The following is a 27,908-nucleotide window of genomic DNA, read 5'->3' as shown; positions in this document are numbered from 1 at the left end:
TTAGGATATTTATTGACAATAAAATTTATAGAGGTACCATAAACTTGCATGTAGCTCAGTAATATTGGTCACATATCCAATGTTATTGATTAATTTTAATTATTTAAATTAATTTTATATAAAATAAAAAAAATCAGCATTACGTTTATACGGTATTTTAGAAGAAAGGAAATCCATAAGTTTACACGTGGATAATATTTCTATATATAAATATATTTTACTGATTCAATGCACAATTGAACTTAACTAAATGTACAAAAAATGTCAAAACGTGTTTTTTTTTTTTTTTTTTTTTTTTTTGGGGTTTGATGCTTCGAAGACATTTGAAGATTCGTTGGGAATATAGAATGGTGGACGGTTGTGAGATTTTTTTTTTTTAAAGAAACAATTGTTAGATTCAGTTGGAGTTTAGTAAATATGCATTAAAACCGCTGCATCTTTGTGGGTTTTGGAAAGGAACGGGACATCGCCTTTTATTTTTTTGAACATTAAATTCAAATTTACAAATATTTGAAAGCCTCGTCTCATTAATTTGAGTTGACATGAAAAGTTCTCAACTCCATACAAATAAACATGTGTATGTATATGTATATACATCATTAAAAAAATTTATATAATATAGTCTAATAAGTTTATACGATAATTTTTTTTTTCTGGATTCAGTTATTATATAACTAAGATAGTTATATTAATGGGTGAATTTGTTTGGATGAGAAATTCATCCTTTGCTCTTCTTTAGTGTATACACGTGACTACGAGAAAAAAAACACGTGCGTGTATATAATATTCTCGTGACATAAAAAGAGGTCAGCGAGCAGGCCGATAAAAGCCCAGATGTAAGCCCAATATCTACGTGGCCCGATGGAGAAGAAGAAATGAGACATGGTACAGTGTAAAGAGCCCACGCCCGACCGTGGTGGCTCGAAGCCTCGAACCCACGTTTAGCATCAAAAAAAAAAAAAAAAAAAAAAAAAAAAAAACTCACTAACCATCCGAGTTGACTCGGTACAAAGTGTAAAAGGCCTGTCGGAAAATCTTGCTGAGTAAAGCAGCAGCCGAAACAGCGGAAAGACGAAAAGCTAGATTCGGACGACGTCTTGAAGGCAGTCGAAGAAGTGAGTGAGCTTAATCTTCTCCATTCCGGAATAGATCGCCTCTGCAGACCCGCCACGCTCTCCCTGAACCGCCATCTCGATCAGCATGTATAGTTTCTTGATAGGCATCTGACAAAAAAACATTACAAAAAAAAAAACCAGTGAGGACGAACGTTATCAGTATCGGTAAAGATAACGAGAACATAGAACAATTGTGAAGAGCTCGCTAGTTGCTGCTCACATCATTGAGGGCCTCGGAAGCTGAGTTGATATCATCTTCGTCAAACACGTTTAACCCCTTCAGCACTTTATTCGCGTCCTCTGTCTTGACAGTCGGGACATGGTACGAGACAGAGAAGGCATCACATATTCCGACAGAATCTAAGAAGCTTACTTCACTTGTGGTCCCTATTACCAGAAGTTTCTTGCCCTGACAACAACCACAAGATTTCCCCAAAGGTGGAAAATTTATGTCAGGCCCCAAATGGTTTTACCAACAAACGAACAAAAACCAACAACTTTTATTTAGTTCAGCCTCGGAAAATTGTCTCGAGATCATGAATGAAGAAGTGGTATAAAACACCTTAGGAGGGAGTCGTTTGAGAAGGACCAACAGGGTCTGAGAAATTATGTTTGAGAACCGCGGGCCAATTGCTACATACTCCAACAACCTGCAAGCCATAGTGATCCAGAAATTGAGCCGAAGTAAAGAATCCACACGAGGAAATGCAAAGGATGCTGAACAGATTGTGTGTAAAAAAACTTCGAAACCCTAAAGACAGACACCTCTTTGTTCATGAGATTTTTTTTAAAAAAATTCTAGGGTTGGTTTGCTCGGTTGACGTTTTAACTGTCGACTGAACCGACCTTTCGATATCGTCAAGGATAATTATGCTTAGTGGTGATTTGTACGCATCCTCAAACACCTATCTCATTCACAACCGTAAAACCAAGAGTCGATACACAACATAACGAAGAGAAAATGAAGGAGGGACAGCGTTTGAAATGGACAGACCTTGACAATGTGGGCACACTTTGTGCTCTCATGTAGACCGATCATGGATTCAGCCGAGACCTACCAAAATATATATATAAAAAAGTTTTGAATAAAGGCACAAAGGGTAGAACCCAAACTGTCTTAAACAGAGGAGGAAGAATACTTACTATCTTGACATATGGGAAGCCACTATCAATCCCAACAGTTGCCCCCAATGCGGTTTTCCCACTGTTGAGAAAGCTTTGAATCAGCAAAAGGTACAAACGGGAAAGCGAACAAGAGGAGATACAAACTATTGATAATCAACCTGCCGCTTGGTCCCTCCAGAAGGCAGGTGACCAGAGGACTTCCTTTGCTAACTTTAACTTGCTCGACCAGTAGCATAGCTCTTTGATAAATGTGATTATGACGATCACCACAGTCCACCATGCCATTGAGCCTACATACATGACCGGGTTGATCAATAATCAGAGTGACAAGCAAAAAGGACACATATCACATTGCCAATTTCCCGGCCAATAAGACACACACACAGATAAAAGGAAGAGAAAGCTGACTGCAAAAAAGAAATTTAAAAAAAACGCACAAACCACAGTAACAAAAATTATGAAATAAAGACAAGCAAAGATACACTATGACTGCAAGGATCAGACTTAATTCAATTTCAAGACTTCAAGTAGTTGCCCATCTATCTGCAATCCAACTAGTTCTACAGAACTGCCTGAATTCTTTTGAGAAGTAAAGTCCTTTTTCTTCAAGTGAGAAGTGATTCAAGAAAATTACCTGCAGCGTTCAAGATCGTCCGTGGAAGCTCCAAATGCAGGTCGAACTTCATGGAGAGCATGGATAAAATCCTCCATAGAAACCTTAATACTCTCTTCATCCACTTGCTTCGTTAGATCATCCATGCTCAGTTGCCTGTTCAAAGCATATGATACTGCACTTTTCACGACACCTTCAAGTTCTGCACCACTGTAATTCTTCGTCCGAGCAGCTAGTCAAATATAACAGAAAAATCATGTAGCTGTTCAACGGTTCTGGAGTTACAGAACTCAGAAGTTTTATCTACGAATAATCATACCAAGCTCTTGGAGATCTACATCAGCAGCGAGGAAAGAATTCTCCTTCATCTTGTTTGTGTGGATTTGAAGAATTTGTAAACGTCCAGATTCATCTGGAAGGCTTATCTCAACCTGAACCTCCAATCTTCCAGGCCTATGTAGTAGAAACAAAAATGTCAAAAATAGGCATCTAATAAACTCAACCCAACAATTAATATCAGCAAAGAGTAGGCTTTGGCTGATTTCCTTCCAAATGAAAAACAACACACCACAGATTAGGATATAAAGACACATTTCATTATCTTTTGCGGCCACGACTGTATCATAGGTGGAACAGCGAAAGCAACTAGCAGATGTAAGAGAATAACCTTAGAAGGGCTTCATCAAGCAAATCTTTTCTGTTAGTCATTCCAATAAGCAAAACATTGTTCAAGGCCTCCACACCATCAATCTGAAAAGCAAATTGTCAGCCACACAGTGAAAACTCTGAATCTTTTAACATTAGCTTGATCTATGGCTGACCTTTGTGAGGAGCTGGTTAACAATACTGTCATGGACACCTGTGCCATCTCTGGTTGATCCTCTTGACTGGATAGGCAAAGCATATGATTTCTCAGATTTTCGAAATTGTATTCCATACAAACAAATGATATTGAATCTGATACACATATTTACAACTCCAAAGCGGGAAACCGCATATAGCCCCACAATAATATGTCGTATAATTCTATTTGCTACAATCAATGGAGAAATGTATAGCACGAAAGGCAACAGAAGTATGTTTCAGACTTCAAAAAAATTTCTCCAACAAGCACAGAAAATCCGTGTACCTTACAGATAGCATCAATTTCATCGAAAATAATTACATGCAAGTCACTTTCATCACCTGAAAAAGTTGAAAAAGAATCTCAAATCAGTGCATATGAGACAAAAGAAAATTGTAAATAGAGATCGGGATAAAATAAAAATTCTTCCTTACCTCGGGTCCTCTGGTCATGCTCAGCATCAGCAAACAAGTCTCGAACATTCTTTTCTGTCTCACCCACAAACTTGCTCAGCACCTCAGGACCGTTAACGATCTAACATTGCACCAGAAGAACAGATGTATTAACATTTAGAGATTGGCAGAAGAAAGATAGTGAATCTGGTTCCTAGAAATGAATCTCTTGGTCTGTTTGACAAAAGCAGCTAGGATGGCATTATTCCAGAAACTATAGACCATCAAGATGTGGAGAAGATGTATAAAATAGCAACGAACAATATGTCTGACAGACAGTACAGCTCATGCCGGAAATCAGGTCAGTCAACCATGCAAGGCTACTTAGCCTGTCTGATGGAAAAAATGGGACCTCTAAACAGTAATAGAAATTCTTGCAGAAAGTGCACAACCAATCACAATTTATAAAAGAAAAATACAAATGCATATTATGAAGGGCATTCAACATTTTAAAGGCATTTCATAGTGTGAAAGTCCAGATTATTAAACAATTAAAAAACAAGATAAAATTAAAGGACTACAACCCTAAAAGTTCTTATTATTCCCCACCTAAGTGAAGACTAAGAGAATCAACAGTACCTTTGGTTCTTTTCCGTTCAACATCTTTCCAATTTGGCGTGCCATAAGAGTCTTGCCAGTACCGGGAGGTCCAAAAAGTAACATCCCCTTTACATGCTTTATCCCCAGTCTGCAAACCAAAATAATTAAACTAAGAAGGAGAGATAAACACAAAACACAGTAAAATTTAACATCTGCTCGAAGATTCAACCACAGAACCTGCTCGTGACATGAGGAGGAAATACACGAGAAGCAAAAGCTCTTCGAAATATATCAGCAAATTCTGCACCAAGACCACCTATACCCAGTGACTCAAGGTTAAACTCCTTTTGTTTAAATATGTTACTACTAGCAGCTTCACGCTGATTGACAATCTGCAAACAAAAGTACAAGCTTAAGTTCAAAATGAATGATACAAGATGGCGATCAACATTTCTTGCCAGAAGCAAAAGCAAACACATGCCTACTGTTCTGAATGCATGAGCACAAATTGTTGTTTGATTGGCGCTAGAGTAAATTGATTAAAAAATATACAAGTAGAGAAGCATTGATGGAAACCAGACCTTTATGCCACTTGCATTTGACGATTCGAAGACAATATATGTATCTTTAGTGATCATCCCTCTTTCAATGCCATTGGATTTTTCTTGACCTTCTACAACTGCTCGGTTGACTGTAAATATGTAATTGTTTCCATGATACTCGAAAGTAGCTCGCTGCCCTACTGTCATGACCTGTGGAAGTATGAATGATTTCAATTAGTTGATCCTAATGTCGTATGAACTATGAAGTAAAAGAGAGGCAATAGTCAACAACCAGATAGATGATATACGATAGTCTAATAACACAGAGACCTTAGTCTCCACCAGCAGATAGTAGAGAGGTTTGCAGAAAATTCACCAGAAGTATTCATGGGTAACCAATGGTTCAGTGGAAATGAATGATAACATAAGAAATCCATATACTAACTGCTTGCACTGGAAATCTATACCATCTAATTCATACAGCCATATCCACATCTTTATTTCATTTATTTGCAAACGAGTTAAACACTTGAAACGCAGAATATGGCAACAATTATATGAATCTTTTAATAGTAAGCATACACAGAATCAGCACACAAACATACAATCTGAGCCCCCTACCTGGTTTGTGAATCTCCTCTTAAGTTGGCTCGAAAGCAGAACAGCATCAACCTGTTAAGTAAGATCAACACAGATTTTAATTTGTACCACAGCCAGTAAAGATCACAAGTAGTGACATCATGGAAGTTGACAAACTACAAACCTGCTCGCTTTTAGTCCCCTTCTTTACAAACTCTAACTCGAGTGTTAGCAAAGCCAAATCAAAATTTTCAGGAGGAATAAATCTGCAAACATGATAGAATCAACAAAAATTGGAAAGGAAACGGGACAAAGGTAATGGGAGCTGCAAGATATTTACCTGCCCACAGAGACCATGTCACCGGTAGAAACCCTCGCATGCCGCCGTTGAATAGCATTTAAACCAATATATCCATCACGGATACTATCATGTCGAGTATTTTCCAGTTAAGTTCAAAACTCGCATCGAAGCTAATAAAACAATGGACAAGGCAGCAAATTTCAACAAGCCTATGATTTTAGCATCAGGAATGGTACACCCGGAAGGACCAAATCCAAATTGATACATAACAATTTTTAATTTACGAGTTTGGTTGATCATGTACTCAAGTCAGGCTAAGCTCGACCGAGCCAACAATTCAAGAACACATCTAGGCAGTCAAAATCATGTCAGCTGATTCTTTAATTCAAAACCCAATTCCGGAAAATCCAGCACGATCGACAAATGCGACTTCTATCACGTCCGGAAGGCAAAACAAACCCACCAAATAGTAAATAAGTGCCATTTCGCAGAATCATATTCTGTTGAAATTGCATAGAAAAGGAAACGGATAGAAAAAAAAAGGATATGATAGAGAGAGAATGAAGGCGTCTCCGACGTTGGCGAGGAAGAGATCGGAGCCGGGAATGGCGAACTGACGGAGATCAGAGGCGGAGCAGTAAGCGAGGTTGGTCAAGGCGAGATCCGCCGTCGGCGTGTTGGTCACCGTCGTCATCATCACCGCAGAGGACTGCGATCCGAAGCGACCCGCCATGGTTGTCGCCGATTAGTCGCCCAAAAATCAGAGAGCTTTTTCTGAGACTTTCTTTTCTCCGTCGCTAAGGAAACCTTTCGAACAGAAAGAACAATCTCATTCCGTCAGACGTCATGGATGGGCTTTTTATAATGTTCCCTTTCAATGTTTTTTATTTAATATTTAATATGGTATTAATATCAATAATCTGACTTTCTCTTTGTAATAAAATGGAAATAATATCTTGTTACAAAAACTTTAAGGATTATTACAATTGGGTAAAACCCCTAAAAAACCTCCAACTTGCAAAAATATATATAAATAAACATTCAACTTGAAAAACTGTCATTCAATCCCCGAACTTGTAATTTGTCACTGAATAAAACCTCGAACTTACAAATTATTGCTCTAATAAACCTAAACCTTTGACCGGTTTGACCACAATTTCAAACGATCGAAAATACACGTATTAACGGATTGCTGATGTCATTTTTTAAACTAAAATTGATAACATGTATAAGGTGACATCAACAATCCGTTAATACGTAGATTTCCGATCGTTTGAAATTGTGGTCAAACCGGTCAAAGTTTTATTAGAACAATAATTTGCAAGTTCGAGGTTTTATTTAGTGACAAGTTACAAGTTTGAGGATTGAATGACAGTTTTTCAAATTCAAGGTTTATTTGTATATATTTTTGCAAGTTGGGGGTTTTACCCTTACAATTGTGTATAGACATTTAACCTTTACCCTTTAAAAAATTTACATGTTTTTATAAACCATATATTTTTCCCATCTATTTATATATTTTGTGATTTACCATGAAAACAGAAATATAACAAAAACAAAAAACAAAAAACAGAATCCATTACAAACGTAAAGTTCAATCAAAATTTATGGTGGTGATAGTTGAAGTTTTGTGTAATATATATATATATATATATATTTTGGCCATTTTTTCAAAGTTTTCAGATTTGAGTATATTTATAGAGAAGTTTTTTCATTTGTATAAATAGTTAACGTTTTCGAACCATTTTTATATTATTTTATTACATATAAATATTGATCTCCAGATCCAATTTAATCTTTTATAATCCTAACTCTGGGAATTAACTAATCATAGTGTAAAATTCTAATTTTCGAGTGTTTTGATCTTTGTAACCCTAATTTTTGGAATGATTTGTACTTATAATTGAAAAATCTAAAAACTTTGGATGAAAATAATGGTAGGTGGGTGATTTATCCTCATGTTCTCTGTTTCGTTAATTTCGTTAAAAAAAAAAGAACAGGAAAACACAAACTGATGGTAAATGACGACGGATCTGGACGCGAAAAAGAGAGAGGAAGGGACGAAGAACGAGCAGAAAGCAGACAGCATTTGCCGACACCACTCACTCGTGTCCGAGTTTTCTTGACTCGGCGGCTCGGTGACGCAAACAACCCTGAATAAAAAAGATTGGATCTTTGATTTTGGGTTTGGTTTTTTCCCCGCACTAAAACCCCACCTACTGTTCTCTCGCTGTACACAGTGCTTCCTGTCGCCTTCAATCGCGACTTTTTTGTCACCCCCTCTTTTCCGCTGGATTTATAAATTCCAGGATTAGGGCTTCGTGGCTTTTGCTGAGATGAATCAGCAACTGCAGCAGCCACCGCAGAGTCACAGCGGTGAAGGGGACGCTGAGACTGCGGAGGAAGAGGAGGTGCAGCCGCAGGAGACGGCTGAGTCAAAGGATTCAGTCGCCGCCGAGGAGAATTCGGCGGAGAAATCGGCTGACGGCGGCGCGAGAGAGGACGATCCCATGGAGGTTGACTCAGTGAGTCCGGCCACCGTGTTCTGTGTTAGGCTCAAGCAGCCTAATTCCAACTTGCTTCACAAGATGAGCGTCCCAGAATTATGCCGTAACTTTAGGTTCAATCCTCCGTCTCTCTCTCTCTGTAAGACTGTACTGATTTAGTTAATCAATTTTGAGCTTTCCTTTCTATTTCCAGTGCCGTTGCTTGGTGCGGGAAACTAAACGCTATAGCTTGCGCTTCTGAAACCTGTGCAAGGATTCCAAGGTTAGATTTTTTTTTTTGGATAATTATGGAAATGTCTATGCATTTTTTGGCGCAAAATTCCTATTGAATACCTTTCATGATCATCACCTTACACCCTTCTGCGCTGTAGCTCCAATGCAAATCCACCCTTTTGGATCCCCATACATATCTTGATACCCGAACGTCCAACTGAGTGTGCAGTGTTCAATGTAGTAGCGGGTAAGATTTTGGATACATCATGCGAGTTCTCTCGATCCAGAAAGTGCTGTTTTGCTTCTGGGTTTATGGCAGATGATGAATTTGCGCTTTTGCAGATTCTCCTCGTGATTCCGTTCAATTTATCGAATGGTCTCCCACTTCTTGTCCTCGTGCCTTACTCATAGCTAATTTTCATGGTCGGATAACTATCTGGATTCAGCCTTCTCAGGTAAGTGGTAGATATCTTTTCCATCTTGGGATAGCTTGCTTTATCTTTGATTTTCTCGTACTCTGCTGTATCATACTCCTTACATGTGTTAATGGTGCCCTCCTTAATTATTTCATGTGGATCGTTCTTGCAGGGACCAGCTAATTTAGTGCGTGATGCTACCTCCTGGCACTGTGAGCATGAATGGCGGCAGGACATTGCTGTTGTCACAAAGTGGCTAGCAGGGGTTTCTCCGGTATGTTACTACTATAATGTTTTATTTCTTTGACAGTCTATCTGGATCATATGATCCCTATAAAGCATACCTCCTGGCAATCCCAGAGGGAGTTGACAGATGTTTGCCTTGTCGGTGGATCAACACTACTGCTCTCCATAAGGTCTTCAAACTGCATTTTCATGACCTTCTAGGGAACTATTAATAATTAGATGATAGATTCATGTCTTTGGCTTTTCTTTAATAGTTTGACACCCGAGTTCAATCTTTGGGAATTTATTCTGTTTGGTTGTTTTTGAAAACCAGTATCGGTGGCTGTCGTCTAAATCAAGTTCTGCTACAAACTCAAAGTCAACTTTTGAGGAGAAGTTTCTCTCACATAACTCTGAAAGTTCAGGTTCTTTCCACCTTTTTTTTATAATTCGCTTCTCGAATTTTAACAATTCATTTCTTTTTTAACTGAATAGAACAATTTCTTTGACTTATAAGCGCGACAAGATCTTTGACAATAACTTAGTCTGTCTAATATCTCTTGCAGCTCGGTGGCCCAACTTCCTCTGCGTGTGTTCTGTTTTCTCATCTGGCTCCGTTCAACTTCATTGGTCTCAGTGGCCTTCTAACCAGGGAGGCACTCCCTCAAAGTGGTTTAGTACTAGTAAAGGTGTCTTAGGTGCGGGGCCTAGCGGGATCATGGCTGCAGATGCCATAATAACTGACAATGGGGCCATGCATGTGGCCGGGGTTCCAATAGTGAACCCCTCTACAATTGTAGTCTGGGAGGTGACTCCTGGTCCCGGAAATGGATTCCAATCCACTCCAAAAGTCTCTACAGGCAGTCATGTGCCACCATCTCTTAGTTCCCCCAATTGGACAGGTTTTGCACCATTAGCTGCGTATTTGTTCAGCTGGCAAGAATACATGATATCTGAAGCAAAGCAAGCAAGGAAACCGGCAGATCAAGATTCTAGCGACTTTATATCACTTAATTGCTCCCCCGTTTCTAATTTTTCTGCTTACGTAAGTCCTGAGGCTGCAGCTCAGTCTGCAGCAACCACTACGTGGGGTTCTGGAGTTACTGCTGTTGCCTTCGATCCAACTCGTGGTGGTTCTGTCATAGCTGTCGTTATAGTTGAAGGTACTGTTCTCATTCTTGCTGAACTTCATGCTTCACTGTAATTGAACGTGTGTTTTGTATGATTTACGCACACTGTTTTTCATCTCTGAAAAGTCTTAAGATCTTCAAGAACTAATTACCACGGGGAAAAGTTTTTCTGTCTGTTTTTTAGGTTCAGTGCCAGCATGAGTGCCTATAGGTTTTGAATTCATAAGACGCTTGTTGCTATATAAGCAGGTCAATACATGTCCCCATATGATCCAGATGAAGGCCCTTCAATCACAGGATGGAGAGTGCAGCGTTGGGAATCAAGTGTTCAACCCGTTGTTTTGCATCAGATATTTGGAAACCCAACATCAAATTCTGGTGGGCAGGATCCCATGCAAACTGTCTGGGTGTCCAGAGTGGATTTGAGCATACCGCCAACACATGATTTTAAGAGTCAACAAATAGCTGCAGCAGGACCTAATGAGGATGCTCCAAAGGAATCTGATAGTACCGATAACGGTGATGACAAGTCCAGCAAGGTTATTTTTGACCCTTTTGACCTGCCAAGTGATATTCGGACACTTGCACGGATTGTGTTTTCTGCTCATGGTGGTGAAATTTCTATTGCGTTTCTTCGGGGCGGTGTTCATATATTTTCTGGCCCAACATTTTCACCTGTCGAAAACTATCAACTAAATGTTGGATCAGCAATTGCTGCACCGGCCTTTTCTCCAACGAGCTGTTGCTCAGCTTCCGTCTGGCATGATACTGCCAAGGACTGTACAATGCTGAAAATTATCCGCATTCTTCCTCCTGCCCTTCCAAGTGGCCAATCAAAGATTAATCAATCAACCTGGGAGCGTGCTATCGCAGAGAGGTATAGAATCTCTGTTATATATGATGCTAGCTATTGGCAACGGATCTAAATGGTTGAATCAAATATGTGATATGTATTTTTGATCGAACAGGTTCTGGTGGAGTCTTTTGGTTGGAGTTGATTGGTGGGATGCAGTTGGCTGTACACAGAGTGCTGCAGAGGATGGGATCGGTATGATGTTTTGATGCTTACAAGTTTCTTGATCTCTATTCTATTCATTTGTGTATATTCTTCTTTTTTCTTCCTTTATTTTTTTTTTAATGTTTTTTGTTTGCCATACAAGATGAACTTTCTTGTTTTATTCTTTACTTAGCATTTACAAACAGATTTTCATGCTTTCAAAATATGTTTCTATGATGAGGCAAAATATTGTAATCCAAGCTAATATAAGATCTATATGATACACTATAGAAGCCATCTGATGTTATGTTCCTTTTTGTGATGGTTCCAGTTTCGTTGAACAGTGTGATTGCTGTCTTGGATGCGGATTTTCACTCACTACCTTCAACACAACACAGACAACAATATGGTCCTGTATGTGTTGAAGCCTCTTGCCAACCTTCATTTCTGCTCATTTCCTGATTTTAGTGTTTAACATTATTTTATTGAAATTTGCATTCAACGTGTCTTCAGAAACCTTTGCTCATCTTTTCCTATCATTTATTTATTTTAATTGAAAATGTATGTACCTTCTATATATCCCATGAACAACATGTTGGTCTTGTTCTCCTATGGTTGAAGTTGCATTTTTATTTTGTTTTGTTATCAGTGTTTTTGAAGCATAACCTCCTTGTCTGCTACTCCTACTACTATCTTGTTGTTAGTGTGTTAGTTGATGCTGCGTTTCAATATGGTTCGTAACAATCTCTCTGCTTCTTGTCAGACCATTTTCACCTGTTTTTGTTGTTATGTATTTATACTCTTTTTTTTGCTTCTATCTTGTTGATCCTATTTTTGCTAAGAATTTGTCTTCTGTTGTTTTCAGTGCCTAGACAGGATAAAATGCCGACTGCTTGAAGGAACCAATGCTCAAGAGGTCCGTGCCATGGTGTTAGATATGCAAGCAAGACTGTTGCTAGACATGCTCGGGAAAGGAATCGAATCTGCTCTTGTGAATCCTTCAGGATTGGTTTCCGAGCCATGGCAAGCGAATGGGGAGACATTATCAGGCATCGATCCCGAGGCAATGGCTGTCGATCCTGTTCTTGTTTCCAGTATTCAGGTACCATTGCTTCAAGATCAAGTATAGGTGTTATTGTTTTTTTGTGCTTCTGTTAAATACTGAATTGTATGATTCAATTCCGGCAATCGGTCACGCGGTTGTTTTGTTTTTGTTTATTACGAGGCGATTGTCATTTGTCAACATGTTAATTAGTCTGATATGATCTTGGTTCTTCCATCTTATAATTATTAAATGCATATTGTTTGTTTCAAGACATGATGTGGCATTGTTTCAGTTATGCCATTTTGTTTTATGACAAGACAAAAGTGAGTGAGCTATCATATTATGCAGGCTTATGTGGATGCTGTTCTTGATCTAGCATCTCATTTCATCACACGTTTGAGGCGTTATGCGAGTTTCTGCCGGACACTGGCAAGCCATGCTGTTTCTGCTGGAACTGGAAGTAGCCGCACTATGGTTACCAGTCCGACACAAAATGCCTCATCTCCTGCGACAACTCAGGGTCAGTATTCTCTGGTTTTGTGATGTATAATGTAAGGAGGGTTTTGTCTCATCTTTTGTTGTAAAATTTCCTGCCCACTTCAGTTGCACTTTAGGACATGATCATATTTCGAGAATGACTTGTATTCATTAAAATTCGCATTTTGCGTCATGCAGACTGGTATATACAAAGTACATTCTTGACAATTTACTGTCCCGTGCAGCGGCTCAAACTGGTGCTACGAACTCCAGCGGAAACACGCAAGTGCAAGCTTGGGTACAAGGTGCGATTGCGAAAATTAGTAGCTCAAATGATGGAGTGTCAAACGCTACTGCAACTGCAATAGGGGGTCCAGCGACCTACATGCCAATAAGCATCAACACTGGAACTTTTCCAGGAACACCTGCTGTTCGGCTCATTGGGGACTCGCATTTTCTTCATCGGTTATGCCAGCTGTTGTTCTTTTGTTATTTCTTTCGCCGGGCACAGGTCCCACGGTTTCCACAGAGAAATCCTGACATCAGTACTCAAAAGCCTCAAACTGGAGTCGCAGGCAAGATTGAAGAGGTAAATTCTGTTAAGTCAACCTCTGTCCTGAGCAGGACAGAAGAAGCCCAGGGAAACAGAAGTTCCCAGTTGGGTACTGGAGTGAAAGGGGTTGACGAAAATCCTGCTCCACGTACAAAAATGGGTTCTGGGAATGCCGGTCAAGGATATACTTTTGAGGAGGTAGGCAATCCTTGTTCCTGTAACCGTTGCATTCAAACCATTCATTTCCGTATCTCTTTCTCTTGTTCCGCACAAGAAGGGATCATGACCTGACCACTATGGAGTGAGAATAATCATAACTCTTGCTAGAATGATTTTGAGACTGGGACAGAGCAAATGTGATCAGGGTTGTAGATCATTGAACTGAAGAAAAGCAGCATGTTGATAGTTCAAGTAGCTAGAGAAATAAAAAAGTTTTCCAGGATAGAGTTAACGGGTATGTTTATGATATTCCAGGTGAGAGTTCTTTTCCTTATATTGATGGACCTATGCCGGCGAACAGCTAGTCTGGCACATCCTTTACCTGTCTCTCAGGTAGGTAGTGGGAACATCCAGGTGCGATTGCACTATATTGATGGAAATTACACTGTATTGCCTGAGGTGGTAGAAGCTGCTTTAGGACCGCATATGCAGGTATTTTCTTCTCTGGTTACTCCGTTTTTTGTTTGGTCAACTGCGAAATGAAATTATGCTTTTTTTAAACAAAATCTTCATAACCAGAACATGCCTCGTCCGAGAGGAGCTGATGCTGCTGGTCTTCTACTTCGTGAGTTGGAGCTTCATCCTCCGTCTGAAGAATGGCATAGACGAAACATGTTTGGTGGGCCTTGGTCGGATCCCGACGATATGATCCCGACAGATGATACTTCCAAACAGTGTTATTCCACTGATCTTATTGATACAAGCTCTTCAGAAATCCATGATGTCTATGACAGAGTCCAAAGCCTATGGCCAAGAAAGCGTCGGATGTCTGAAAGAGATGCAGCTTTTGGTCTGAACACTTCTGCGGGTTTGGGTGCGTATCTTGGTATTATGGGATCTCGGAGGGATGTTATCACAGCAACATGGAAAACCGGTCTTGAAGGAGTTTGGTACAAGGTTGTTGATCTGGTTTCCCTTCACGAATTAACACAAAAATAATATCTTTTACATTTCATTCCTGTTCAATACATAATCGTTAATCAAAACTTGTTACTTGAATACTTGATGTCTTTTTGGTGATAGTGCATAAGATGCTTAAGGCAGACATCAGCATTTGCTTCACCAGGAATATCCAATCAGTCAAACCAGAATGAACGAGAGGCTTGGTGGATCAGCCGTTGGGTCTATTGCTGTCCCATGTGCGGTGGAACATGGGTTCGCGTGGTATAGAATGAACCAGAGGCAAATGCTAATCAGTTTTAACTAATAACAGAATTCGAGAAAGGCTGGAAACAGTAAGGAGACCTCTACTCAGCATATGCATTTAGAATAGCGAAAGTATTCACCTTGTGGTTGCAACTTATGTTGATCTTGATGGAACTGAAAGCAAGATCATCTACTATGATTGTTAGAAGTGAAAAAGGGGTGTGGATTCAGAAGCTACACCCTGAAGCTTGGTTTCACTGGAAGCCCATTCTGGCTTTTGTTCTATTTAGTCTCGTGTCTGGTTCATGGATGAAGGGATTCTTTTGTTGAAACATGAAACTTTTAACCCCTTGTATAGAAATGTAGACAGTGACCCAGTTCGAGAATTGCATCGGACACTTGGTGTTTGGGTTTGTTTCCTTTGTAGATTGCAACACTTTTCAGGTTGCTGAATGAAAGGAAATCATTTTGGGATTGAAGAAAATCTAGCAAATCTATATCTGTGAAATCCAGCCCGATGTATAAAGCAGAGAGGGCCTAAAAAACTGGAAAGGATCACTAATATCTTGAGAGAGCTTTTATCGGCTCTTAAAACTAATTCCAACAAAATACTGAAAATATCAATGTGGACTGAGAATTGTCCATTGCATAGAATGGAAAATATCCCAAAATAGAATAAAGAAATCAACGCACAAGAGTAGAAACATCAAACATGAACTGAAAGAGGAACAGATGTTGCGGCCAGATTGTACATGAAAAGAAACGGAAAGAGAAGACAAAACAGAGACAAAGCCAAAGATGGTCCAAAGGGAAAAAAAAGAGGTGAAGAAAAAAGGTGTCTAATAATAGAGAGACGAGAGAGAGACCCTCGCGCACGTGCCTCCTTCCCTCTTCTTTTGTCTTGTCTCCTGATCTCATTGAAAGTCTCTTCACCACCGCCTAAATTGCACTTGCACCTCATACTCCCATCAAAGATATCTCCTTTTTTCCCTCTCTGTCCTTCTTCTCGCCGGAGAAACAGAAGAACTGAAAGAGAATGGGGAAAGGAGGGCGTGAGAGAGTTGTGGAGGAGGAGGAAGAAGTAGTCATGGCAACGGATTTCTTCTGGTCGTACACTGACGAGCCGCATGCTTCGAGGAGGCGTCAGATTCTGTCTCGTTATCCTCAGATCAAAGATCTTTTCGGTCCTGACCCCTGGGCTTTCATCAAGGTCCTTCCTTTTTCGCTCTGCGCTCTCAGATCTGTGATGGGTTTCAGCTTTCTCGTCTGTTTTTCACTGCATTGTTGTCGTTCATCTCCTTTTTGGTAATGGGTTTCGCTTTTCATACGGACTGACATTGTCAGGGTCAGCAAAGGATAACCTTTATAGATTTTTCTGTTGCTTCCGTTCCATCTGATACTGAAATTCATTGGTTTGACGTTGGGGTTTATTTTCAATTGAATACAATCGGTCGCCCGCGTTCAGGTTGTGGTCCATTGTAGTATTTCTCCTTTTAGTAATCAATAAAATAGGTTGTTGTAAGTTGGTAAAGATCATTGATGTATCGAAACATTTGTTTTGTCAGCGTTATTATATCATCTACAGTGTACAAAATGATGGTTTCGCCGAGCTTTATCTCTTTTTTTTTAACCTTCTTGCTCAAGCCATTGCAGTGGCGTCGAGAATCAGTTGAATTTCACCCTCGTTGTCATGCTTTGATTTGCAGATCTCGATGGTAGTTTTGCTCCAGCTCTCAACAGCTGCTCTCCTTCATGATGCAGGGTGGTTGAAGATTTTGACAATTGCATATTTCTTCGGTTCTTTTCTCAATCACAATCTTTTCTTGGCGATCCACGAGCTCAGCCACAATCTCGCCTTTTCGACTCCTGTCTACAACCGGTGGCTCGGGATTTTCGCCAACCTCCCCATCGGTGTACCAATGTCTGTGACCTTCCAAAAGTACCATCTCGAGCACCATCGTTTCCAAGGAGTAGACGGCATAGACATGGACGTCCCGAGTTACACAGAAGCCCATCTCGTCAAAAACGTGTTTGCCAAGACAATCTGGGTGTTCTTACAACTCTTCTTCTATGCACTTAGGCCCTTGTTTCTGAAACCAAAGCCTCCAGGCCACTGGGAGTTCATTAACCTGTTTGTTCAGATTGGTCTCGACGTGGCAATGGTTCAGTTCTGTGGATGGAGGTCATTCGCTTACCTTATACTTTCGACATTCGTGGGTGGTGGCATGCATCCGATGGCAGGCCATTTTATCTCGGAGCACTATGTGTTCAAGCCCGACCAAGAAACTTACTCCTACTACGGCCCTTTGAATCTACTGACATGGAGTGTAGGTTATCACAACGAGCATCACGATTTCCCGAGAATCGCGGGAAACAAGCTGCACAAGGTGAGGGAAATGGCACCTGAATACTACGAAGGATTAGAGTCGTACAAGTCATGGAGTCAGGTGATATATATGTACATTATGGACAGTACAGTGAGTCCTTTTAGCAGAATGAAGAGGAAGCTCTCAACAACAACTACAAAAAAAGACTGAGTAGATCTTCTTGCTCCTCAATCCCGACATCAAAAGCTGTTTTTTGTTTTGCTCAAAGGCTCTATCAACTATTGGTTGTTTTTTTGTGTGTGTTTCTTGAGGGAGACAGTCTTGAAGAGATCTAGAACATTGGTTTGGTGTTGGTTTAGTGTGGAAGTGGCCGTCATGTTTGATCTTAAAAGACCAAAGTTCAACACTTCGGTTTGGGATGTGTTGTTTATTTCTTTAATCATTTTTTGTCTTCTGTCTGACATAAACCGGTTTTGGTGTTTTGACCTTAAAAGACCAAAGTTGAACACTTTAATTTACATTTTGTTTTGGTTGGATGTTTATGTTGGTCTCTACGATTCTCACACACAAGAAAGAAAAATGCTTAGAGGTTTTTTTGTTTGAAAAAAAAAATGTTGTGTGGCTGGCCTTTGCATCTGTGGCTTGAACACTGCGAATCATTTGTGTGCAAGTTTACATGGTTCAAACATTTTACAAGAAAACTGGAATTTGAATGCATGTCAACATGAGTATGATGGATCTTGTAAACTTATCATCTGAAGAGGAGAAGTCTACTTTAGTGATAAAATCACGTGAATTTAACGTAAAAATGTATTAAGACTTTGGATTGGATCCTCTTCCAATACAACACCAATTTCTATCCTCACATTTCATTAGGAAAACATTAGATCATAGAAGGAAAAACAGATTGCATGAGAAGAACAGAAGCTATCTAAGATCAGAGACCAAAATTGCCAAGTTTTTGTGGTAAATTAGGATGGGAAAAAATGCAGAGGAAAGTGAAATGTCAAGCAGAAGTTGCAGGAAAATCCTCGGAAGTTGACTGTTTCGGGTGTTGTGATGAGAGAGGTGGGCTTGGCTTCGGAGGTGGTGGGGGCGGCGGCGATCTCTTTGGCTTCACGTTGTCAACTTTCTCCGACTCAACATCAAACTGCAGGAAAGAACATTTCCAGTTTACAATTCCATCAACCGAAGGAAAAAAAAGTCGGGCATTTATGCCTAATAGAACGTTGAGTGCAGTACCTTATAACCACATCCTGCTACACATGCATGAAAACATTCCTGAATACCAAAGAACACAGATAAGAAGTGTTACGACTGTGATTACTCGATCTGCAATATCGTATGGTTTGTTTCTTCCATTTGGATGAATCAGAGGATGAGAGTTTTTATCTGTAAGACCTTCACTTTCAGTGGAGCCATGTTTTAAGAATGAAAGGGATTCCTTTGGTACCATTTACTAAGTCGTTCATTAAACCTTCAGGATGTAAAAGGAATCAATAGACAAAAGGGGTTTTCAGAAGAAGGCGAATGAATACTTCAGAGTAGCTGGCAGCTCCAGGAGAACGGTCAATGTATGCGCTCCACTGGCGGTCCTTTAACACGGGATCTTTATAGCATATCTCATTGCATTCTTCCACACCTATAAAAAGAAGATAGCTATACATCAATTCATCATCCATTTCACACGAAGCTAACTAGACACGTGATGATGTTTTTGTATAGAACATGTCTTCACCATCCATCTCGTATGAGGTTAACTAGCCATATGATGTTTTGTAGAGAACATATGTTCAACCCCCACATCAGTTGCAAAAATGTCTGTGTTTGTGTGTGGATATACTGCGTGCACTCTTAATTTTCAAAGTAAGAAATGCTTACATTCTTCCCATGTGTCACCATCGGCATCACATCCCTTTTTGCAGAATACTCTCCCTGCAAATTTGGGGTTTATCCATCAGCGACTTGTAACTTGTAAGTATTGTTTGTTCGAGAGAAACAAAAACAGATATCCAATAATCCTGGAAGAGTGTTAAGAAACACGGCATGAAGGATAAATGGAAACCAACTATCCTTAATGGCCAAGACTGGACTAGAAAGATCAATGGATATTAAAGCTCATCAAAGAGAAAGAAACAAAGGTCACTGACGTGTTTCAAGCACATGACACTGGAAGAAGCACAAAGAGCAGAATTCAGGACGTGGAGCAAAAGTCAAATCATTAAAATAAAAGCAATGTCTTAGAAAATGCAACCATCCATCCGGCTATGTTCAATGTCTGAAACTCATAACAGGAAAATTCCCCCATCTGTGTTCTCCAGAGTCCTCATATAAAGAGCCATGGCAAATTTACAGGCAGATGGATTCAATGCAATCAGGGGAGCAATTTTTAGCCGTCTAAAAATCTGGCCACCAGGAGAATGTCTAACCTAAATGCTTGAAAGTCCACTGTAAAAGCCAAATCACCAATTTCTGTCGTAAAACTGTAAAGCCAAATCACCGATATATTACGTTACATTCCAACTAAGGCTGTCTGCTTTACACTTCATATATAGCTTTGCTATAGCCTATATCCACACAAAACTAAACGCATTCTGCTGTAGTAAAACTAACCATATCCACAAATGTAGTGCGCCACAATCATTCTACGCCCAGTTCACTCCAGGACTATATGGGGTTTCTATGATTACCAGCAAAAAAAGCTAAACGTATGAACAATTGTTCATAAAAGAAATCGACTTTTCAACTGAACTTCAAAGGAAAAACCAGGTGTTGAAAAGGTTGGCAGATCCGCTGAATAACCCAATTAACTACATCAAGCAACAAGCTTCGAATTTTGGTTTTCTCCCCTTATCCTCCTCCAACCCTAAATACATCCCAAGAGAACATCTGAAATCAAACTCCATAAAAGGAAATCTCACATTGCCAAACATCAAGGGCTATTAAAATAAATTTCCAACGGGAATGCTCTGGAACCTCAAATTCTTCACTCAATCCACAAATCTTACATGACTCCCACAAGTCGATGGACACAGAATTTATTACTGCAAACTACAAAACGAAACAAATTCGCCCATAACAGAAAGCGACCATCTTTATCAACAAGCACTGAACCATTACGGATCCATTCAACACAACCAAATAACGCAAAGAAAAAGACAAACGGAAAAGAAAGACGAAAAGAGAGATGCGTACATGGAATCTGCGTCAGAGCTGCATATTTGTGGGTGCATTCGTTTCTGCACGGCGACGACCATTGATGCGGTATCATCCCTCTCGCCCTCTCTCTCTTCCCACTGCCAAAGTGTCGGGAAACTAGAACCAAAGGCCGAACACTTGTGTTATAAATAGCAAAGGGTATTTACTTTTCAACTATCCCGGGTCAGTGGGCTTGCCCCGGAAACCGGATGGATCCGACCATTCGGTACGGTTCGGGTTTCTGACCGGTTTGTTAACATTTGTCATATTTAGGGAAAATGACATTTTTTTAAGCCAACTTTGCAAAATATGACATTTTTCTATATAAATTTTTAATTTGACAAAAAACTACACCAAATTATCAAATGTGCCAAATTGATACACGAATTACCCAATTTAACTGCAATTTCCTACACAATCCGAACGGTGTTAATGGCCTGTTCCCCGCCGCTGACGTGGCACGCCACGTGGCGGCTGACGTGGTACGCCACATAGATTTTTTGCTACATCAGCATGCCACGTCATATTTTAAAAAAAAATTCCGAAAAAATATGAAAAAAATCGATTTTTTTTTTTAAAATTTAAAATAAAATAAATAAACAGCAAAAAAAAATATACATATATATTCATATCTATATACAAATAAAAATATAAATATATATACAAAATAAAAAACATACACATATATATACAAACATCTATACAAATATATATATACATATACATACAAACAAATATATTTATATATACATATACATATATAAACACATATATATGTATATATACATATGCATATACATACATACATACATACATACATACATACAAAATATAAAAAAAATCACACATATATATATATATTCATATCCACATACAAATACAAATATAAATATAAATACTTTTATATGTATATATACATATGCATATACATACATACATACATACATACATACATACAAAATATAAAAAAAATCACACATATATATATATATTCATATCCACATACAAATACAAATATAAATATAAATACTTTTATGTATATATATTTCTATATATATCAAATAAAAATATACACATATATACATGCATTTATACAAATATATATGCATATACATGCATACAAGTATATTTATATATATACACATACATATATAAATACATATACATGTATATATATGTATTCATATCTATGTACAAATGTGTGATTTTTTTTATTTTGTATGTATGTATGTATATGCATATATATATATACATATATATGTGTTTATATATGTATATGTATATATAAATATATTTGTTTGTATGTATATGTATATATATATTTGTATAGATGTTTGTATATATATGTGTATGTTTTTTATTTTGTATATATATAGTTATATATTTTTATATAGGAGTATATATATTTATATTTTTATTTGTATATAGATATGAATATATATGAATATATATATATATATATATATTGCTATTTATTTATTTTATTTTAAATTAAAAAAAAACGATTTTTTTTCATATTTTTCGGAATTTTTTAAAAAATATGACGTGGCATGCTGATGTGGCAAAAAATATATATGGCGTACCCCATCAGCCGCCACGTGGCGTGCCACGTCAGCGGTTAACGGACACTTAACACCGTTTTCGGATTGTGTAGGAAATTGCAGTTAAATTGGGTAGTTCGTGTATCAATTTGGCACATTTGATAATTTGGTGTAGTTTTTTGTCAAATTAAAAATTCGTGTAGTAAAAGGTCACATTTTGCAAAGTTGGTGTAAGAAAATGTCATTTTCCCTAATATTTATGGGTTTGGTTTGGTTTGGTTTATAGAATTCTTTGTTCACTGAACCGGTTAGCCCTTAACCGGTTGTATCCCGTTGACCGGTCAAAATCCTACTTCCTTTTATGTCACCGGCCACCGCAAATAAAAGAACGATTTTTTGCGGAACTTCATTTGAACAGAGAGGCGCTGTTTTTGCTCTCTCTCAGCGTTCTTGTTCCTTCTTTGCTTGCTCTCGCTACCGTGCTTCTCAGTGTTACAATGGAGGATTACAACGAATACGAACAGCAATACGTAGATGAAGATGATGACGAGGATATCACCCAGGAGGACGCTTGGGCCGTCATCTCCGCCTACTTCGAGGAGAAAGGTCTCGTGCGTCAACAGCTCGATTCTTTCGACGAGTTCATTCAGAACACGATGCAGGAAATTGTTGATGAATCCGCTAATATCGAGATCCGACCAGAGTCGCAGCACAATCCCGGTCACCAGTCTGATTTCGCTGAGGTTCTTCTGTGTTTCTCTCCCCCGTTTTTCTAGGGTTTTCACTCCACGGGGCAATAGAAATTTTTCTGGGCTTATGGGTTCTGTGGTGGTTGTTCTCTTTATTGGATTGGTTCTTGAGTTAGTTTCCACGTCTCTGTTACAGTTAGGGCTTACGCTTCTCGGGATTTTGTGTAGTCGTTTTGAGGCTACTCTGGTAATGACTGTTGTCATTTTCGGCTTAAAAATTTTCGACTTGGTCCTTTCCCGTGTTGAATTTTGGATTTTTATCAGCTGGGCGGCTATACTAGTTTCGAGTTTATCTTCCATCCCTCTGTTGCAGACAGGGTCTATTCTTCTCATGATTCTCTATAATTTCATTGAAAATCTTTTCTCACTCACTGCTGTGTTATTTGATCAAACTTGGGTCAGGTCCTTGTCCTTACTTAGTACTATATTCGGCGTTTTGCACTTTTTTCAAGTTGTTTGGCAGTGCTTTATGGTTCTGTTTTGGGTTTCTTTGCATATATGAAGGTCATTTTAGCGTGGCATTGGATGGGCCAGTTAATATGTTAATGCCTTGTCGCTGGATATCTGATATCTGTTTTCGCGCAGACAATCTACAAGATCAGCTTTGGCCAGATTTATTTGAGTAAACCAATGATGACAGAGTCTGATGGAGAGACTGCAACCTTGTTTCCCAAGGCTGCGAGGTTGAGGAATCTCACGTATTCTGCACCATTGTATGTAGATGTTACTAAGAGAGTTATCAAGAAAGGCCATGATGGTGAGGAAGTTACGGAAACACAGGATTTTACCAAAGTTTTTATTGGCAAGGTGTGTTATTTTAATATTGTGGGATGATTAACGAACATTGTGTGGTATATGATTCTAACAGCAATACGTTATTATTGTTTTGTGGTGTTTGTTAGGTTCCTATTATGCTTCGGTCTAGCTATTGTACCTTGTATCAGAATTCGGAGAAAGATTTAACAGAGCTAGGGGAGTGCCCCTACGACCAAGGTGGATACTTTATAATTAATGGGAGTGAAAAAGTTCTTATTGCTCAGGAAAAGATGAGCACAAATCATGTTTATGTTTTCAAGAAGAGGCAACCGAATAAATACGCCTATGTAGCTGAAGTTCGTTCCATGGCTGAGAACCAAAATAGGCCTCCAAGCACAATGTTTGTTCGTATGCTTTCTCGAGCCAGTTCCAAAGGGGTAAGAGAAAATTTCTTCTGACTTTGACTGGAATATTCTCCTTTTTTTTAAACCACAGAAAACGGTAAATGGATTATATTCTGTGTTGCAAATGGATGCAGGGGTCGTCTGGGCAGTATATTCGCTGCACCCTTCCATACATCAGAACTGAAATTCCTATTATCATTGTGTTTCGAGCATTAGGATTTGTTGCGGATAAGGACATATTGGAACACATTTGCTATGATTTTTCCGATACTCAGATGATGGAATTGCTCCGGCCTTCCTTGGAAGAAGCCTTTGTTATTCAAAATCAACAGGTTTCCCTTGTCCATATTGTTGTGTGTTTAGATGGTTTTTTGAAGCTTAGGGCATGCTTTATTTGTTTATTTTTGCTTCTAATGGAATTGTGGAATTGCAAATTGCACATACTACTTTCCTTTTTCTGCGGGAATTAACACCAATATATTGTCCGGCCGTTTACAATCTACTGCTATAGATGCTGCAGAAGTGAATTTCACCATTTTATTTGGTTGAGAACGTATATTATGTATGCTATGATACTGTGCTTTTGGTGCTGAAAAATGATGTTGATGCTTTGTATTCTTATACAAATTAGTTAACCATATTACTGCTTCAGGTTGCGCTTGACTATATAGGGAAACGTGGAGCAACTGTCGGAGTAACCAGGGATAAGAGGATAAAGTAAGTGATGATCTAACAGATAGAATTGAGCGCTATAATTTTGTGTTTCAAGTATCAAAATGTTCATTCACAAGTTATGTTATATTATAATAATATAATTTCAGGTATGCTAAAGATATCCTTCAGAAAGAAATGCTTCCTCATGTTGGAACTGGGGATTTTTGTGAGACGAAGAAGGCATATTATTTTGGGTGGGTGTTCATCTTCCTCATCTTATTTTGAATTGTATATTCTTAAATGACTCGTACGGTTTCATTTTTTACAACTCTTAGGCTCATCTTCCTTAACCTTATTTTGAATTGTATATTCTTAAGGTGTTCATATGGTTTCATTGTTGTAATTCTTAGGTATATCATACACCGTTTGCTGCTTTGTGCTATTGGCCGGAGGCCAGAAGATGACAGGGATCATTATGGCAACAAAAGGCTGGATCTTGCCGGTCCTTTACTTGGAGGCTTGTTTAGAATGGTTTGTCACCAGCTGCTTTTTTTTGGGACTAGTCTTAGGATATGATGCAAAGGCGTACTTCTTTCTGTTTGACTTGTTCTGAACAAGCATAAGATTAATGAAAAGAATTAGGATTACCCTTTTATAGTTGAAGAACTTGTACGCTTAAGAAGGTCTCAATGAGGTCAGACATCATTGATATCCGTTTGTGAAGTTTTGATTTTTTTTTTCTTTTCTTGATATATATGCTAAAAATGTAAGATGAGAAATCAACAAGAGAAATCTCTTGGTTTTCTTTAGAGCGTTGACAAAAACTTAGAAAGTTTTTTCTCTTTTAACTGTCTCTAACGTGTTTCACCGTTTTCTTTATGCATGCAGCTTTTCAGAAAGCTGACAAGGGATGTTAGATCTTATGTACAGAAGGTTTTTTGCTAACCATTTTGTCTCTTAGCCAGACACTCTAATTTAAGCATGTTATTTATGTATTGAGAACACTTAACCCATGTGTCTTAACAGTGTGTTGACAATGGAAAGGATGTCAATCTTCAATTTGCTATTAAGGCTAAGACTATCACATCTGGCCTCAAATATTCTCTTGCTACTGGGAATTGGGGGCAAGCGAATGCTGCTGGTACCAGAGCTGGAGTCTCGCAGGTTTTGAATGTTGCTTTATTTCTTCATTCTATCTGTCTATGTATTACTTGATATATATTTCTTAGGTTTTGGAAATGTGGTTGGTAGTTTGTTTGTTGATTTGTACAAGGCATGGTTATAATTTTTTTATTGTTAATAGGTGTTAAATCGATTAACATATGCTTCCACTTTGTCACACTTAAGGCGGTTGAATTCTCCTATAGGACGTGAAGGTAAAACCTCACCATTGTCTTTGCTTTTGTTTCTACTATTTATCTGTTAAAGTAACTGGTGGCTATTAGACATAGTGTTCTTTCTAGCTATGTACCAACTTTCTAGTTATATTAGTTTGTAACTACTGCATTTTCATTTGTCCTTTCTTGAATCTTATTTGATGTTCATTTCCCCAGGAAAATTGGCAAAACCGCGACAACTGCACAACTCACAGTGGGGAATGATGTGCCCTGCTGAAACGCCTGAAGGACAGGTACACTTGTCTCATTCAAGGGTTATTCGTGGGTCTTGTTTAGATTATCAGTGATCACAATTTGTTATTGCAGGCTTGTGGTCTGGTGAAAAACTTGGCACTCATGGTCTACATAACAGTTGGGTCAGCTGCCTACCCCATATTGGAATTTTTGGAAGAATGGGGTACTGAAAATTTTGAGGTCTGTAGCAGTCTGCCTTTAGTTTCCCTACTCAAATTATGCCAGTTCTTTGCTTGTGGTTCCTCAATAGTCTTTCTTGATTATAGGAAATCTCTCCAGCAGTTATTCCCCAGGCAACTAAAATTTTTGTTAATGGATGTTGGGTTGGAATTCATCGAGATCCTGATATGTTAGTAAAAACATTGAGACGTTTGAGAAGACGGGTTAGTATACTTTTCTTTTATCTATTTCAATTTGTGTTTTAGAATATAAAAGGTGAATTGTAATGGATTGGTGTTTTTCTCTTTGCTCATGCAGGTTGATGTTAACACTGAAGTCGGTGTTGTTAGAGATATTCGTCTCAAGGAGCTCCGGATTTATACCGACTATGGCAGGTGCAGTCGTCCATTATTCATTGTTGAGAATCAGTCGCTTCTAATAAAGAAGAAGGATATCTATGCTTTGCAACAAAGGGTACCATTATGTTGTCCTTTATTGTTCTCGAGCTGCCTGCGGTCTTTACCTGGCTTTAGTAACCTTTTTATGTCAACTCAGGAAAGCTCTGAAGAAGGTGGCTGGCATGACCTTGTAGCAAAGGGTTTTATAGAATATATAGATACAGAGGAAGAAGAGACGACGATGATTTCCATGACTATCAATGTGAGTGATGCAACTTCTTACGGTCGAATGTGTCTTGACTCTTGAGAAAATGGACCTCTTGTGCATTGGTTTATATGGAAAATTTTGTTGCAAAATTTTATTGTAGGATCTGGTACAAGCTAAATTGCGCCCTGAAGAAGCTTATTCTGATACTTATACACACTGTGAGGTTCACCCATCGTTGATATTGGGTGTATGTGCTTCAATTATTCCGTTTCCTGACCATAATCAGGTATCTTTTTATTCGATGGTCTTCTCTTTCAGAATCAATTTGTAATGCAATTCAAGTCAAAGCTAACTTCTGTGCTTTAATTAACCAGTCACCTCGTAACACATACCAATCTGCCATGGGTAAGCAAGCGATGGGCATATATGTCACCAACTACCAATTCCGCATGGTAGATTTCGAGACTTCTGATAATGTTTCTATACCTTTCACATTATTCTGTTCCCCACATCTTATAGTTAAAGACATCATGCTAAGTGTCTGATACTGTCATTTGGCTTTGTTGCCCAGGATACTCTGGCCTATGTTCTCTATTACCCTCAGAAGCCTCTTGTTACTACAAGGGCTATGGAGCATCTTCACTTTAGGCAGCTTCCAGCTGGCATTGTGAGTTTTTTATCAGTAGACTTGTCATAATTCAGCTCTGGATCTTTTCTGAAAGACTCTTGTTTTTCTTCATCCTCCTGCAGAATGCTATTGTAGCCATTTCATGCTACTCTGGTTATAACCAAGAAGATTCAGTCATTATGAACCAATCTTCAATAGATCGTGGTTTCTTCCGAT

General features: G+C 38.7%; 5 protein-coding genes across 10 annotated transcripts in view; 3 read left to right on the top strand and 2 right to left on the bottom strand.

Moving 5' to 3' along the window:
• Positions 1-753: 753 nt before the first annotated feature.
• LOC104812936 (vesicle-fusing ATPase-like) lies at positions 754-6,924 on the bottom strand. Its single transcript, XM_010540363.1, has 20 exons — positions 6,660-6,924; positions 6,151-6,246; positions 5,995-6,076; positions 5,853-5,903; positions 5,271-5,441; positions 4,927-5,081; positions 4,729-4,837; positions 4,132-4,231; positions 3,983-4,038; positions 3,675-3,740; positions 3,521-3,603; positions 3,173-3,306; positions 2,875-3,085; positions 2,399-2,530; positions 2,259-2,319; positions 2,110-2,169; positions 1,962-2,020; positions 1,678-1,765; positions 1,336-1,524; positions 754-1,223 (listed from the first exon to the last, which is right to left on the bottom strand). The coding sequence occupies exons 1-20, from the start codon at positions 6,842-6,844 to the stop codon at positions 1,080-1,082; spliced, it is 2,232 nt and encodes a 743-aa protein (XP_010538665.1). The 5' UTR covers positions 6,845-6,924; the 3' UTR covers positions 754-1,079.
• Positions 6,925-8,118: 1,194 nt separating this feature from the next.
• Positions 8,119-15,453, top strand: LOC104812899 (mediator of RNA polymerase II transcription subunit 16). 4 transcript variants are annotated; one of them, XM_010540312.2, is made up of 17 exons: positions 8,120-8,296; positions 8,421-8,731; positions 8,812-8,880; positions 8,990-9,078; positions 9,174-9,286; positions 9,420-9,521; positions 9,807-9,897; positions 10,039-10,635; positions 10,852-11,479; positions 11,571-11,650; positions 11,931-12,013; positions 12,465-12,701; positions 12,993-13,164; positions 13,367-13,872; positions 14,149-14,325; positions 14,413-14,790; positions 14,917-15,453. In XM_010540312.2, exons 2-17 carry the CDS (start codon positions 8,448-8,450, stop codon positions 15,061-15,063), a joined length of 3,753 nt encoding a protein of 1,250 aa, XP_010538614.1. In that variant the 5' UTR covers positions 8,120-8,296; positions 8,421-8,447; the 3' UTR covers positions 15,064-15,453. The 4 variants fall into 4 exon arrangements, with proteins under 4 accessions (XP_010538623.1, XP_010538614.1, XP_010538605.1 ...); XM_010540321.2 differs by having other exon boundaries at positions 8,119-8,731; positions 9,807-9,891; XM_010540303.2 differs by having other exon boundaries at positions 8,120-8,731.
• A 490-nt stretch (positions 15,454-15,943) lies between these two features.
• LOC104812890 (sphingolipid delta(4)-desaturase DES1-like) lies at positions 15,944-17,902 on the top strand. The gene is made up of 2 exons (XM_010540291.2): positions 15,944-16,249; positions 16,746-17,902. Exons 1-2 carry the CDS (start codon positions 16,076-16,078, stop codon positions 17,574-17,576), a joined length of 1,005 nt encoding a protein of 334 aa, XP_010538593.1. The 5' UTR covers positions 15,944-16,075; the 3' UTR covers positions 17,577-17,902.
• A 256-nt stretch (positions 17,903-18,158) lies between these two features.
• On the bottom strand, positions 18,159-20,676 carry LOC104812881. Its single transcript, XM_010540279.1, has 5 exons — positions 20,562-20,676; positions 19,248-19,301; positions 18,905-19,008; positions 18,609-18,647; positions 18,159-18,516 (listed from the first exon to the last, which is right to left on the bottom strand). Exons 1-5 carry the CDS (start codon positions 20,635-20,637, stop codon positions 18,373-18,375), a joined length of 417 nt encoding a protein of 138 aa, XP_010538581.1. The 5' UTR covers positions 20,638-20,676; the 3' UTR covers positions 18,159-18,372.
• A 1,835-nt stretch (positions 20,677-22,511) lies between these two features.
• The window catches only part of LOC104812869 (DNA-directed RNA polymerase II subunit 2), a 7,712-nt gene continuing 2,315 nt past the window's right edge, over positions 22,512-27,908 (top strand). For 2 of the 3 annotated variants that reach the window (XM_010540266.1, XM_010540257.1), the window contains exons 1-19: positions 22,512-22,848; positions 23,440-23,661; positions 23,757-24,047; positions 24,149-24,346; positions 24,667-24,731; positions 24,836-24,922; positions 25,079-25,199; positions 25,557-25,601; positions 25,695-25,832; positions 25,972-26,044; positions 26,222-26,298; positions 26,372-26,479; positions 26,566-26,682; positions 26,777-26,932; positions 27,014-27,118; positions 27,225-27,350; positions 27,439-27,516; positions 27,636-27,731; positions 27,815-27,900. In XM_010540266.1, coding sequence (XP_010538568.1) covers positions 22,603-22,848; positions 23,440-23,661; positions 23,757-24,047; positions 24,149-24,346; positions 24,667-24,731; positions 24,836-24,922; positions 25,079-25,199; positions 25,557-25,601; positions 25,695-25,832; positions 25,972-26,044; positions 26,222-26,298; positions 26,372-26,479; positions 26,566-26,682; positions 26,777-26,932; positions 27,014-27,118; positions 27,225-27,350; positions 27,439-27,516; positions 27,636-27,731; positions 27,815-27,900 — 2,435 coding nt within the window. In that variant the 5' untranslated portion in view covers positions 22,512-22,602. Of the gene's footprint in view, positions 22,849-23,439; positions 23,662-23,756; positions 24,048-24,148; positions 24,347-24,666; positions 24,732-24,835; positions 24,923-25,078; positions 25,200-25,556; positions 25,602-25,694; positions 25,833-25,971; positions 26,045-26,221; positions 26,299-26,371; positions 26,480-26,565; positions 26,683-26,776; positions 26,933-27,013; positions 27,119-27,224; positions 27,351-27,438; positions 27,517-27,635; positions 27,732-27,814; positions 27,904-27,908 lie in introns of all 3 variants that reach the window. The other variant, XM_019202619.1, reaches the window with a different exon arrangement.

This window comes from Tarenaya hassleriana, unplaced genomic scaffold, assembly GCF_000463585.1.
Source record: "Tarenaya hassleriana unplaced genomic scaffold, ASM46358v1 Cleome1, whole genome shotgun sequence".
NCBI lineage: Eukaryota > Viridiplantae > Streptophyta > Magnoliopsida > Brassicales > Cleomaceae > Tarenaya > Tarenaya hassleriana.
Note: the sequence above shows the minus strand (reverse complement) of the source record. Positions and strands in the feature narration are given on the sequence as shown.